General features: G+C 44.9%; 1 protein-coding gene across 5 annotated transcripts in view; it reads right to left on the bottom strand.

Annotated features, from left to right (window-relative positions):
* LOC552079 (homeobox protein homothorax) overlaps positions 1-13,396 on the bottom strand; it is a 479,885-nt gene that overhangs the window by 428,948 nt on the left and 37,541 nt on the right. For 3 of the 5 annotated variants that reach the window (XM_026440631.1, XM_026440632.1, XM_026440633.1), the window contains exon 1: positions 1,367-3,648. The exons of 1 other annotated variant lie outside the window; for it this stretch is intronic. In XM_026440631.1, coding sequence (XP_026296416.1) covers positions 1,367-1,381 — 15 coding nt within the window. In that variant the 5' untranslated portion in view covers positions 1,382-3,648. Of the gene's footprint in view, positions 1-1,366; positions 3,649-13,396 lie in introns of those variants that run through there. One more of the 5 variants, XM_006564734.3, reaches the window with a different exon arrangement.

Genomic DNA, 13,396 nt, shown 5'->3' with positions numbered 1-13,396 from the left:
ATTTCTCCGGAACGGACCATTCGAATCCCGGGATCGGCGACACCGCATTTGCACGCGACGACTCGTTTCTTTTACCCGAACAGGAACCACGTAACTCTTATCCGAGTTTCACTCGACCATCCAACTGTTATGCTCTCGCCAAAGTATCTCTCTACGCGTGATTCTCTGATTTCTTTCCATCTATAAAATCGTTCTACGATTTCTTTTCGAGCACTTTTCTCTCTCTCTCTCTCTCTTTAAAGGAACTCGATCGAGTAAAATTAAACAAGAATTAGGCGGGTATTCTCGCTCTTCCAACGATTCGAGGATTTTCACCAAATTTTTTCTTCCCCCTTTTCGCAACACGGCAGGAGTCGAGAATAAAATTACACTTACGGGAAAGAGGCCGATCCTTAGATAGCACTCTTCGAGGCTCAGTCTACGCATGATCCCGTATTCGAGCATCCTAGTTGCTCAATTACAGCGAAGTTTAAAGTCCTACTCTTGTTCAAATCGTGCACGAATCGTATCCTACACGTCCTCCTGTTCCACAACTCGATTTAACCCGATCCACTTTCGCGAAATTCTATCGAGCACACTCTCTACTCCGATCCACCCCCGATACAAGTGTCTTCTTAAGATTGGAAAACGGATTGCACTTCCCGATTTTGAAAATTTTTCTCTTTAGAGAATCGATCTATTCGGAGATGGAGCAGCACGAGACGAAGAGCATCTACCGACGGGCGGAATTTCGGATTCTCTGATTCACGAGTGGCGATATAATTGGCGAAACGACACTTGGTATCGATGCACGATCCACGTCGACGATCGTTTTAATTCATCCGGCCGAGATTGGAAATATTTGAACCATCGTCGAGCCACTTTTTCTATCATCGATCGTTATAACGATACAAAGAGGGGACAAGAAGCAACGTTTATTCGTAAACAATCACGAATCACGGATATAAATATAAATACATATACTTGTTATCGTTTTCCAATGATCGATACCTTCCATAATAACAGTTACAGGAGCAACAAGAAGCGACACCTATTACGGGCAATCGTACGTTAGTCGAATAAAAAATAATTTTAAAAATATACATAAATGAAAAAGTTTCCAAGCATCGATCACTTCCCTATCAATCCCCCCTCCAACAATTACGAGGAGCTAACGTCCTATCACGTCCTATCGTCTATCGTCTATCACGATTTCACGTATTACTCGGATAAGGAACGAAGTTATGAGAGAAAGAGAGAGAGAGAGAGAGAGAGAAACTTGAAATCACTTTCCTACCATTCGACACCTATATACCACGCGGCTGAGTCTCGAGCAGAAATATTCGATCCCTGTATCCGAAAGATCGTATAATCATCGATCACGTACCCTTGGCTGCGCCATGAACGCCCTGGCCGCGCCGGGGAACTCTGCGTGCTGAGCCACCGTAGCGGCTGTATTTTCCCACAGTATAAGCAAGTAACCTCGAACACTTCACACACACTGGTTTCCCCACTTTTCGATCCGCCTTATCGCGGCGATCGGTTTGCCCGTTTCCGTTTCTTTCGTCACACTCAAAGGACTCGCGGATTATTTCCTTTCGCCGAATATCACGCAGGATAAATCCACAACAACAAGGGGGAACGAGACAGATGCCGTCGCTGGCCGATGCCGTCCGTGTTCCACAGTTCACACTTTCCTCCTCCCTTTCCTATTCCCCTTCACCGCCAGATTTATCCACGGTATATATATATATATATATATATATATCTCTATTATCCACCCCTTTCTCCTCGTTGAGCAATGATTAATTTCGAAACGACGGTGTTAAAAAAAATTACTGGATGGAGAAGGAAATCGGCGCCGACGGTCCTCGATCGTGTTCCGCCACGCTACTTGCGACGCGGTACGGCTGGATGGCTGCTCCGTCGGGTCCTTGGACGATCCGAGTCGACCGGCGACACGCTGTTCGACGACGAGAAATCGAAGCGAGCGTCAGCACAGCTTGGCTCGCGCGGTTGAACGCTGCAGCAGGACCACGGCTACGGCCGGACACACGTGCTTCCTCATCGTCACACCGGCGGAACTTCCGCTGTACCGACACACCACCCAGAGAGAGCGTGCCTCTCCGTAACGTCAGTCTCGCGACATTATATATATATATATCGCTCGATTTCCTTTCCTGTCTTCTTCTTCTTCTTCTTCTTCTTCGCTACTCGTCGATCTTCTCTTCTCTCTTCTATATATTTCAATTCCCACTTTTCTCCGACGTTTCCTCTTCCCCCGAAAATCAATTTTTCGATCCAACCTCTTTAAACTCGTCTCTCCGGGGCAAGCTGATCCCTCTCGGTTGATAAGGCATTAAAAATGTAAATGTAAGAAAAATTGTAAGGGGGAGGGGAGGGGGCTGTTCGAGTTTCCCGACGGATCAGAGAAATCACGAGAATGAATTTTTCTTCTTCTTTTCTTTTTTATTCGATTCGTCACCAAGGTGTATGCGCGTATTTATCACACGATCCTCAATTATCACGGATGCGCTGATGTCCACTATGGGTATCGGGTCCACGAGTGTATTGGCCGTCGGAGAAGAGAGATCCGAGGATGCACTGGATTATGTTATTTCACAGTAATAAACGGCACGGATAAACACCGGAAAGATACGCGTGTGTGATACGTCACTGTGGTGGACACGTTTATATCCTTCGATACACCGTCGATCATTGGCGCGAATTCAAGGCGTCGGATGCAGTTTCGGATAGATGCACTGGTGATGGGAAATCGATAAGACGGAGCACAAATGGATGGCGTTACTCGCGTGGACGAGGGTCGCGCGCGTGACACACTGCGTTGCTTCGAAACAGCTTGGACGCGAGACACAACCGATATCTGGACGATGATCTTTCGACGATTCGATGAGAAGGGAGCGGAGATATACGCGAGGTTCTCGCGCGACGGGAAATTACGTCAATGTCCACCGTTGTTAAATCCGTCAGTAAAAATTCGTGGAATCGAAGATTCGTTCGTGGTCGCGTGTTCGCGCGACACGAACGAAAACTCAAGCCTCGAAAGTAGCCTCGATGCGTTGCACGAGTTATCTCTTGTTTTCCTTTTCAATGTCGTCCCGTAGCGCGCCAAACAGATCTCCGTGGTTTACCGTTTAAATACAACGACGATACAATAATAACACGACAGACACAACCGAGTTCAATCCGTATTTACCGATGATTCTCCACGCGACGAGTGTGGGAAAACGGTCGGATATCGCGTCGTAGACGGAGTCCGCGGCGGAAGAAGAAGCGCGTTCCTCCTCGCGGCGATTACTGAACGAACGAACCGGTCACGCAGAGGAGTGAGAGAAGAGGTGACGCGCGAGAGAGCTGTCCGCGAGACGGCGGCCGACCCTCCTCCCTAACCGTAACTACTACTGCGTGTGCCACTCGTAACTCCGGCGGACAGAAGGTGGAAGGTTGGTGTATATGTTGCGCGCGGGCCGGCGGGCAAAGGCAGCCACGGGAATATGCGTGTTTCGAGTTCTTCCCCCACGAAAAAGCACCGGGTACATCGACGGGTAAGAGAAGAGCGGAGCGAGCGAGCGTGGAGAGCAGCGCCTAGCGCGGTTTTAGATCCTGCGCCGTCCGCAGTCGTTCGCCAACTGTCAATCAGCGCCGCGCTACGCCAAGGAGTGGGAGGCGCGCAGTCACGCCCACCGAGCGCGGCCAATGCGTCCCCTGGCGCCGCCTACGTCCCCACCACTGCGCCCCGACCGCAGCGCCGCGCCGGCGAGACCGCGAACCACGGGATTCTCCGCCATCGCTACACCACTACCAACGAGACCGCCGACGGACGACGACGAACGAGACCGACGAACACACGAGGAGGACGGGCACACGGCATCGTCGAGAATCCCTCGTTTCTTCGATTCCTACGTCTGGGTAAAGAGGAAAGCCAGAATCGGTTCGACTCCACTCTCTACCACGCTCTCCGCTCCGCGTCCAAGTTTCTATCTTTACCTAGGCGGATTCTCGTTACGCGTTCGATGTGAACCTCTAGGACGGAACGAACAACAAAACGAACCGTCGTATCGTTTTTCACTCGTGCCCGGTGAAACCCCGACTACGCAAGTGATAACTTTCCGCACCTCTTCGCGGTTACGTTCTTAGAAATTGGCCATTTACAACCCATGCGATGGTGCGCTTTTTCAGAGAAGAGGAAACGTTCTTCGACCTCGTATAATAATAACGACGAAAGTGTCGATGGATGGTTATTATTGATCGGATCGATACGGTACAGTTTCGTTAAATACCTTCTCAAAAAGATACCGTATATTCCCATCGCGAAATTTCGAAGATCGTTCGAAATTTTTCACGCGTGTTTGCCAAGGAGAGGAAAAAACTGTGCGTATCGCGCCAGAAATAGTAAAATAGAAGCGCGAGGTTCGCGCTTCTTGGCAAGAAGTTTCGTCGCTCTTGCTCGCCGTCTTAAATAACGCAGTCGATGATCCTGACAAATAACGATGCTCGGTTAAATTCCGGCCGTCGGACAGACCCGTTGGAACGTGCTCGAAGAGACCCGGCCAATTTATAGAATCGTATCGACTCGTTGTCATTCTCGACTCGTTGCCATATTTCATCGCTCGGCCAAAGGGGTGTTATACGCAGGGAGGGCAATCGGGGGGTTGGGAAAACACTCGACCGGCGTTAAACATCGTTTCGTTTTATCGCCGCTTCTTTTTTCCTCTCCTATTCCTTTTTCCCCACTCTCGCTCTTCCCCCCTCCCCCTCTCTCCCTGTTTCCTTTTTCCTTTTTTCACCAGCTCCCTTTTTTTTACCCCCCTTTCCTTTCTTTCTTTCTTTCCTTTTTCCTTTTTCCTTTTTTTTTTTTTTTTTTTTGTTTGTTATTTCCCCGGTTATTAATTCAACGCGTCTGCTCGCGGGACGGCCAGCCAGCCAGCCAGCCAGCCAGCCAGCCGGCGGCGGCGGCGGCGGTCGATCGAGCTTTGAATGAACCGAACGAACAGCTGACTCCACGCAGGAATTGGGTCGCGAACGTGCGGTTTCGAACTTTGAATGGTATTCGGCGTTGGGTGAGTAATAGCGACAGGAGGCGGCGGAGGCGGAGGAGGGCAGAGAGGCGGCTGTCACCGACATCACTCAGTGTCTCCCTCCTGGCGTTCACTTCGCTCGATTTTATGACTCTCTCTCATCCCGCGCGGCACACTTCCACCCCCCAGACCCCTACGGCTCTCTGCCCCCGTTGCGTTTCGCGACAGTGGCGCGTACACAAGCGTCCCTATCGCGTTTGCATAATGTCGCGAATCGACGCGTATCCCTTTTCATCCTCCACCTCCACCTCCTCCTTCTCCACCCCCACATTCTTCCGATTTCTCTCCTCTCGCTGATGATTTTTCTTTCTTTCTCTTTTTTTCCCCTCTTCTTTCTTTCTTTTTTGTTTTCACTTTTTTCGATCTTTGGATCTTTTTTTTTTGCTCCTTCTCGATCGAGGAGAGGAGAGGAGAGGAGACTGGAGGTCGAAGGATGCCGTCACCGGCGAAATATGAAAGGACCAGGGCCGCGAATCTGGTTAATATTCGACCGGATTAAAGGATGGGCCAGACGTCGTTGCGTTTAATCCTCGCGCTTCTCTCCTCTTCGTTGTTTTCTCCTCTTTCTTCTTCTTCTTCTTCTTTTTTTCTTTCCTCCTTTTTTTTCTTTTTTTCTTTTTTTTTTCTTTTACGAATATATTTCGTCGTGGGATTCTTAGCAAAGGTTTATTAATATTTCGAGATATTCGACGTGATGACCGATTCGAAGGATATAATCGGTTGGTTTATAATCGCAAAAATTGCATCTCCAAGAAGGTTAAACGGACACACACATACACACACATTTCTATATGTATCGGTTGGATGAAAATATTTTCGGCCGACGATGAAAGCGGAGAGTCGGTTAACGTTTCGTTTTTGTCCTCGCGATACGCATCGGCGGATTTTTCGCGCGGTGGTTTATTCAAATTACAGCGCGACCTCGATTATCCGACCGAAATGGCGGACACTTTGTTCGGATAATTGAACGTGATTACGTTTTAACGAAGCGAGGAACGATCATCCGTTGCATTAATAAACCAGCGCGACGAGCAAAAACTGGTCCATCGCTTTTATCCAAAAAGCTGTTAGCTTTTCGACTCTCCCCGCGATTACTATTTTTCCTCTCCAAACGTGATTATTCCTTGTTTCATGATCAATTAATTATCGCGTGTTAATACGCGCGATAATATTTTTTTTCTCTCTTCGTACGTACTGTTACATTACGGCCGGTAAAATGATTAAACTTTTCTACGAGTTATGTAATAGGCTTGGATGAATTTTATAAAGAAATGGAAGAGATGAAACAGGAAAGTCTGTCGATAAATATGGAGAAATTGGATTGAATCGATTCTTAAACATCAGAGAAACACCGTGTATTCTCCGTTAATCGAAATGAGTATATGCTTCTCGAAAAAAATAGGATAATTACATATTTCGTGCAGACGAATTCATTTTCAACCAAACAATAGGCCCCAACCTTTCGATTTATAAACTAGGTTTAAATTAAATTTAAATTAATTAATTTTAATCTTCTTTTACAAATATGAATATACATTGTTATTAGATCAATCCTATTTAACCTAATCCTATTAGAGAGAAGCAACATTTATATTCACTTCTTGCCAAATTTCTTCCACTTCCGACTTACGCCCAATAATAAATTTTCCCCGAAACACAATAAAAATATTTTCTTTCCTTTACGACTTTGACACTAGAAATGATTACAGTGGATTCGTACAGTGGTCAATGCGGTCAACGTTATAAATGGTCAATAGCCATAAAACCGGAAGACTTTTGAAAAGAGATTCGAAGAGAGTCTCGAAGAATTCTTAATTACCAGAAAAATTTACCAAAGAAAAATTTCAATGATCAATCCTTTTCCGAGATAATTCAAACGCGCTTCTTCCAACACCGAAAGATCAACGGCCACTATATTTATCACGAATGATCTACATCTTTCATAGACCGATTCGAAAAAGCTTCTCTCTCGTCCGAAATTGAACGGCAAAACTTTTAACAATTATGAAAAGTAAAAGCGAATCTCTCCAACCTCGAGCACCCTTCCTCTCTCTCTCTCTCGTCGGTCGAAACACCATTTATCCGGTTAATTCGTAGGTGTTCCGGACATTGTCGGGGCTTTACCTGGCACGGGACACTTGGAGCCTGTTATTTCGCAATAAATCACACTGCGAGATGGAACCGAGCTTGTCGATAGTAACGAGGGATTCTCCCCCGTGCGATTTCGACCCTCCGCGAAGTAAACATCCACGAGCCATTAAACTCCGCGTAATACCCGAAGATGATCGATTCTTACGTAACGCACGGAAGCCTACGCTGTACTCTTGGCCAATACCATAAAAACCAACCTTTATTCTCGGCCAATTTAAACGATTTTTCTACGAAACGAAGGAATCAATGAAAATTATTAAGTATATATATACGTATTATTTGAAAAAATAATATTCTCTCCTTTTTAGAAAAGTTAATTAATAAGTGAGAGACGAAATACAATTTGTCGTTCAACAATTCTGGGACAATTTGAACGAAAGTCGTTCTTCGAGCATTTATCCTCGATTATAATAACTCGATATACATCTCGGTAACGAGTTGCAAAAAAAAAAAAAAATTAATCGAGAATGAATGCGACGAAGGATAAAAATTAGAGAGATATTCCATAATCGATGAGATAGGGAGCTGCACCGTTCCTCTCGGCCATCATTCGAGGCGAACAGTTAATTTCAACCATCAAACATAGTCTGAATTACTCGTTATTCGGTTACGAACTTTCTCGAGAAACTGCCTCTCCGTACCTGGATCGATCGATCGTTACGTAACCCCCGAACGAGAAACGAGCAGCGCGCGCTTCATGGAAATGGAGTTATATTAAGATGGAAGGCGTTTCCGAAACGGTACACGGGGTGTATAATACAGAGGCGATGATACAATGGGGATGGCGCGCGGCCTAACCCGTCCACTGTCCCTCCCGTAATTCTGCGAAACACCCCTGCTACTCCTCTCTCTCCCCTCCCCCTCTCTACTGTCACCCCTATTGTGCCCACAGGCATAACAATGTCAATGTCTATACCGTTAAGCCATCGACGAAACGTGCACGCGGTGTACCCCAATTATTTCATCTCCGTGATACGGTTTTCGTTAACCATGCCGATGATTTTCCATTCCTCCTTCTTTATTCGACTCTTCTTCCGTCGTCTTTTCGTTGTCAAGTTGTTCGAGGCTCGGGTTGGCTGTAATGTATATTCGAAACGCGTTTAAATATAATTGCACGGTTAAAAATTGGGAAATAAATTTTCGTAATAAATCTATTTCATCGGTGAAAGTATTTTTTCTTTTCTTTCTTTCAAAATAATATATGGACATCGTAAAAATACTTGCTTACTCGATATTATTAACCAATAAAATTCTATACAAGTCGTAATAATTTTAATTTATGCCATTTCCATTCCATTAATTTCACTCGACTACTATTTAATCATATTATATATATATATATTTATATATTATAATATATTTGAATAATATCGAGTATTTAGAATTTTATTCGCACTTTGCTCGGTATTTAATCACAATTAGGGACGAAACAGGGCGTTATTTTTCATCCCGGAGTTGAATGAAAACGATCGGAGTTGTCGATCGGCGAATTATCGAGGCCGGTGGTCCTTGTAAACCATCGACCACTTTTTCACTCGGGCTTGGAGGATACGTAGGAGCGCATAGGCGTTAAAGCCGCGTATCCGAGACGATTCTCGCTCGATCCGCCGGCAACGAGCCAAAACTCGGGTTGGAGGGAAAAGCTGGCCTTTCTTTTCGTCCTCTCCCGAACGTTATTCGCGACGGGTTGAGGAACGCGGCCAAATTGGTTGAGCAAGAATAAGACGAAGTTTGAAAACGGGCGGAGGGAAAGCTGTGGAGGATCGAAAACTTGGTCTCCTGATATATTTTCAGCATTGTGCGAGAGAAGGAGCGATGGCGATGGTGTTCAAGGGCAGATTATTGACCTTTACACTCCTCTCCCCGCCGCGATTTATTTTTTCACGCGAGATTGATCACCGTACAGCGAGGACGTAGGTATATTTTTCTTGATCCCGAGTAATATCGATATCGCGGGAAATAAATATTCTTTGACGGCTCTCCAACGTTTCCACGTTTCCTTGCCATTAGATTATTGAATTAAAAATATTTCCGTCCATCCTTGTATCTTTGAGCCGGGGAACCGTGAATACCGATTTCCGATCTTGGCATCCGATGCAAGAACCCGATATTTGATTCAAGAAAATTGGAATCGTACCAACACTTCTGCATCCTCTCTATATCTCGCCCATCTCACCCATCTCCCAAGATACGCTTTTATATTTATGGAACCTAAATGTTCCACTCGAACGAGAAATTAAATCGAGATGCGTGGATCGATTTGCTCCGGGGAAGGCGAAGGTGGAATGAAATATCAAACGAATCGAATTAAAAAAGGAAAAAAAATAATCGAATCAATCGGAGAAACAAATTGTGCCAATGATGAATGAATAACAAATATTTCCCTACTCGTAACAGAAACGCGATTATACGTTGAAGATTGAGAATTCTATAAAAATTAGAAGATAATGATCCACAACACGTCCATAATCGAAGCGATCCTCCAAGTCGATCCGTCCATCCGATCGTTCAACCGTACCCCGGCCTCGTTTCCCCTCCGACTCGATTCCGCCAATTACGCCTCTACCTAATTAGCAGTGGACCCAATGGGAACGGTAACGACACGAGGCGTCGTCGCGCCAATTTTCCAACCCCCCTCGGGGGATGATTCGAAAAAACGATTCGAGGGAGAGCCAGGTATAAAAACAGCTGATCCCCACCCCCGTCGCAAACGAGGAGGGCAGGATTGACCCGACCAACTCTTCTACAACTCGCGAAACGCGACACCGATCCGATTATGTCTCTCGAATTACCGAATATTCCCCTCCACTCCCCGCTTCCTAAACGCTCCTCGATCCTCTTCTCTGCTCCCCTCCCCCCCACTCTCCATGATTTTCATCCTCGCGAGAAGCGCTCAGCTCCGCTCAGAGCCACTCGACGACCGAGCCCTCGTTTCGTAATCGTGTTTATGGTTTTCCAACGAGAGTTGGAAGGATAGAGGAAGAGCGTGTGTATGTGTGTGTGCGTGTGTGTGCATGTGGGTTCGCGAGAGTATCTCGCCATCCGGAAACCACGACGTGGTCCGTGAGAAAAAAGGTCTGTTAGTAAACACGGGCCACGGCGTAAGCAGCCTCGAGCGCAAGAAACAGAGCAAACCGTGTCGCTTACTCCCGACCCCCTTTCTCGCCCTACCCTCCCTGTTCATTGACCATTCATGCGAACGCTTTGAACAACCGGAGTTTTTTTTCCTCCTCCTCCTCCTCCTCCTTCTCGCGAACATCCTGTGGATTCCTTATTTTCTCGTGTGTTTTTTTTCCTCCTTCCTTTTCTCTCTCTCTCTCTCTCTCTCCATCTCCTCCGCCCCCCTCCTCGTTTCTCCTTTTTTTGCCCGCGCTCGTTCCGACGATTCTGGGAAGCGCGCTGGCTCGGTGACGAGAAAAAGTCGCTAGTTTTTTTTGCGGATTTGCTATTGAGCCGAATGTTAATGTCCATCTTCGATGTTCTTTTTTGCTCGTTTTTTCCCCTCCCTTTTTCTTTTTTGTCGCGGTAGACTGTTAGTAATGGATCGTTGAATTTTCTGAATATGCGATCTTATCTTTATATGCGGTTTCTTTTTATATATATATATATAGAGATATCTTATACATCGTTGGAAATACAATTAATTCTAATTCTGTTTGTCGATGCAATTTTTTTTCTCTTTTCCCATTCCCACCTAGAAAAATATATCACGTACGATTCTCGAAATATCGAGATCGTGATTTTACACTTTGGAAGGATATTTTATAAGCGTTATTTTTGTGCAAATGCATAATGCAACTTATAGTTGCGCGATATACACAGGCGTATTCATGCGCATAATTCAGTCTGATAAGTATGCTAACCAAGGTGACGATATATTTCTCTCGTTATATATGTAATATGCAAAAAAAAGAAAAAAAAGAATACGGCTTAATGCACTTGGCTAGGTTCATCGAGTCACGTGACTCGGTTATCAACACTACGAAAAAAATAACTTTGCCTTGTAATCGTTTGTCCCGACACTTGCCTCGACTAAATGAATTAACGTGGAGGAGGAAAGGATATAAAGAATTTTCCTTATTTTTTTATCTCTTCCATTCCCGATAAGTTTATCAATATTTATAAATTTAACATTAAAACGCTTTAATAATCGTTCATTTCTTAACGATTAAGATTTCTATAATCATTTAAATGAGTTAACGGGAGCAAGAAGAATAGAATTTTAAAATAATTTTTCATATCTTTTCTACATTTTTTTATACTATAATTGACAAGAAATTAGAAATATTTTTCCCAAGAAGAAAACCTACTTGAAATTAGTTCAATCTTCTTCCTTCTACATTCAAAACTAAACCTTTTTGTAACATTTTCATTATTCGATCATGTATGTCATATTATAATAACAAATCATTTATTTCTCCCTTTAAATTAAATAATATATTACCCAGTCGCGATCAAAATCAAAATATCACTTTTTAACCCTTGCTTCCCCTCCACCAATCACATTACCGACCAATTAAACACAAACCTTCCCTCGATTTAAACACACGATTGGAAAATCCTCGAAAGCAGGTTTCAATCGCATTAAAGGGATGATCTCCAACCCCTCCCTTCTTCCTCGTTTCGCGCGTTTCTTCTTATGCAGATGACGCTTCCTTCTGGGATGGACAAAGTCAACCCCTCCTTCCCTCCATTCCGCGTCGCGATACAAATTTTATTCATGGTGAAGACCAGGGCGACCGGTGCACCGTGACGGACGCCTTTCACGAATTTATCATCGTGAGCACGCGCGATCTCGAGCCCGGTATACGGGGTGGCGCATTATAACGGACTAAGGCCGGATAACCCGTGATCGATCACTCGACGTGAATGCGACACCCCTAGGAGCCCTGTATCCGCGCCCCATTAAGCCCGCCCTTTGCGAACCGAGCTCTCTCTCTCTCTATCGCGACCGCCTTTCCAACCCTGATCTGCGTCCTATCTGCCCGATGGAATCGGCCTCCAGTGTTAAATAATTGAGCGAAATGGCCACGCTCGATACTTTATTCCGTCGATCCCTCTCGATTTAAGAGAGAATTTAACGTGGGATAAAGGTGGAGGACGGTGGTTGAGCTGGCCATCTACGTTTGAGGTAAGGATTCGGTTGAGGGTGAACAGGGGTTGAGTGCCGTTTCATTTCGGGAATTTCGATGCGAGAAATTGCGATAAAACGAGAGGATGATGGTTTGGTTCATGCAGTTTAAGTTTTTTTTATTTTTTGTTAATTAATTAGGCGTTAGATTGGGGATGAAACGAAGAAAGAGTCTGAGATATTCTGAATTTGGGAATCGTAAAGTACGACGAAATAATATTTTAAAAATAAAGGATAAGCAATCACGTTTTATATGATTCGAATGCAGTATTAACAATTCAATGGAGAAAAGTTTTATACGAGATTCAATTTAATATATTTTTAAGACACGGTGAAATTTCTTGAAAATCCGCACGCCTCTTCTTTCAACTTAACTTAAAAAGCCATAGAAAGTATTTAATAAAAATCCAGAAAGGATCCCTAGATCGAAGAATTACATATCCAATTTATTTTTCCCACCCAATCCAAACCAAGTAAAGTTACAAAAACGTATCACTTTCATATATCCCGTAAAAAAAAAAAAAGAAAGAAAGAAAAGAGCAACTCGTATAAAAATCGTAGATCGAAGAAATCGATCTTGAATCACGATAAACTGGTAAACTTCTCGTGCCACCTACACGTTCAACGCGGTTTTCACGGTTTTTAAATTACCGACATCTTTCCCCTCCTCGTTAAACAGTGCTTCGCGCTACATGGACAAACGAGCTCTCCAAACGTTGAACGTCGAAATAATTACGAGCTTCACCCTCCCCACCCTTCCCCCCTCCGCTATCCGCTATCCGAAGAATCTAGTTGCGGAGAGCGCAACCTCTCACGGTCTCTTGCGTTCGCGATAATAGTGATAGACAGGGAACAAAGTTAACGTGGGCGTCTTAGGGGCGAGCGGGATCCCCGGGCATAAATTACCATCGTGAATGAAGCCGAATGAGGGAATCTGATCTCGTCATTAAACGCTCCTCCGCGATACTGAAATTCCCTCGATAGGGCCGTAATTGCGGCCAACGTTGAAACGAGGCCGCGTCGCCCCCGTAAAAAC

The sequence above is a fragment of the Apis mellifera genome, linkage group LG5 (genome assembly GCF_003254395.2).
Source record: "Apis mellifera strain DH4 linkage group LG5, Amel_HAv3.1, whole genome shotgun sequence".
In the NCBI taxonomy this organism is placed as follows: Eukaryota; Metazoa; Arthropoda; class Insecta; order Hymenoptera; family Apidae; genus Apis; species Apis mellifera.
Note: the sequence above shows the minus strand (reverse complement) of the source record. Positions and strands in the feature narration are given on the sequence as shown.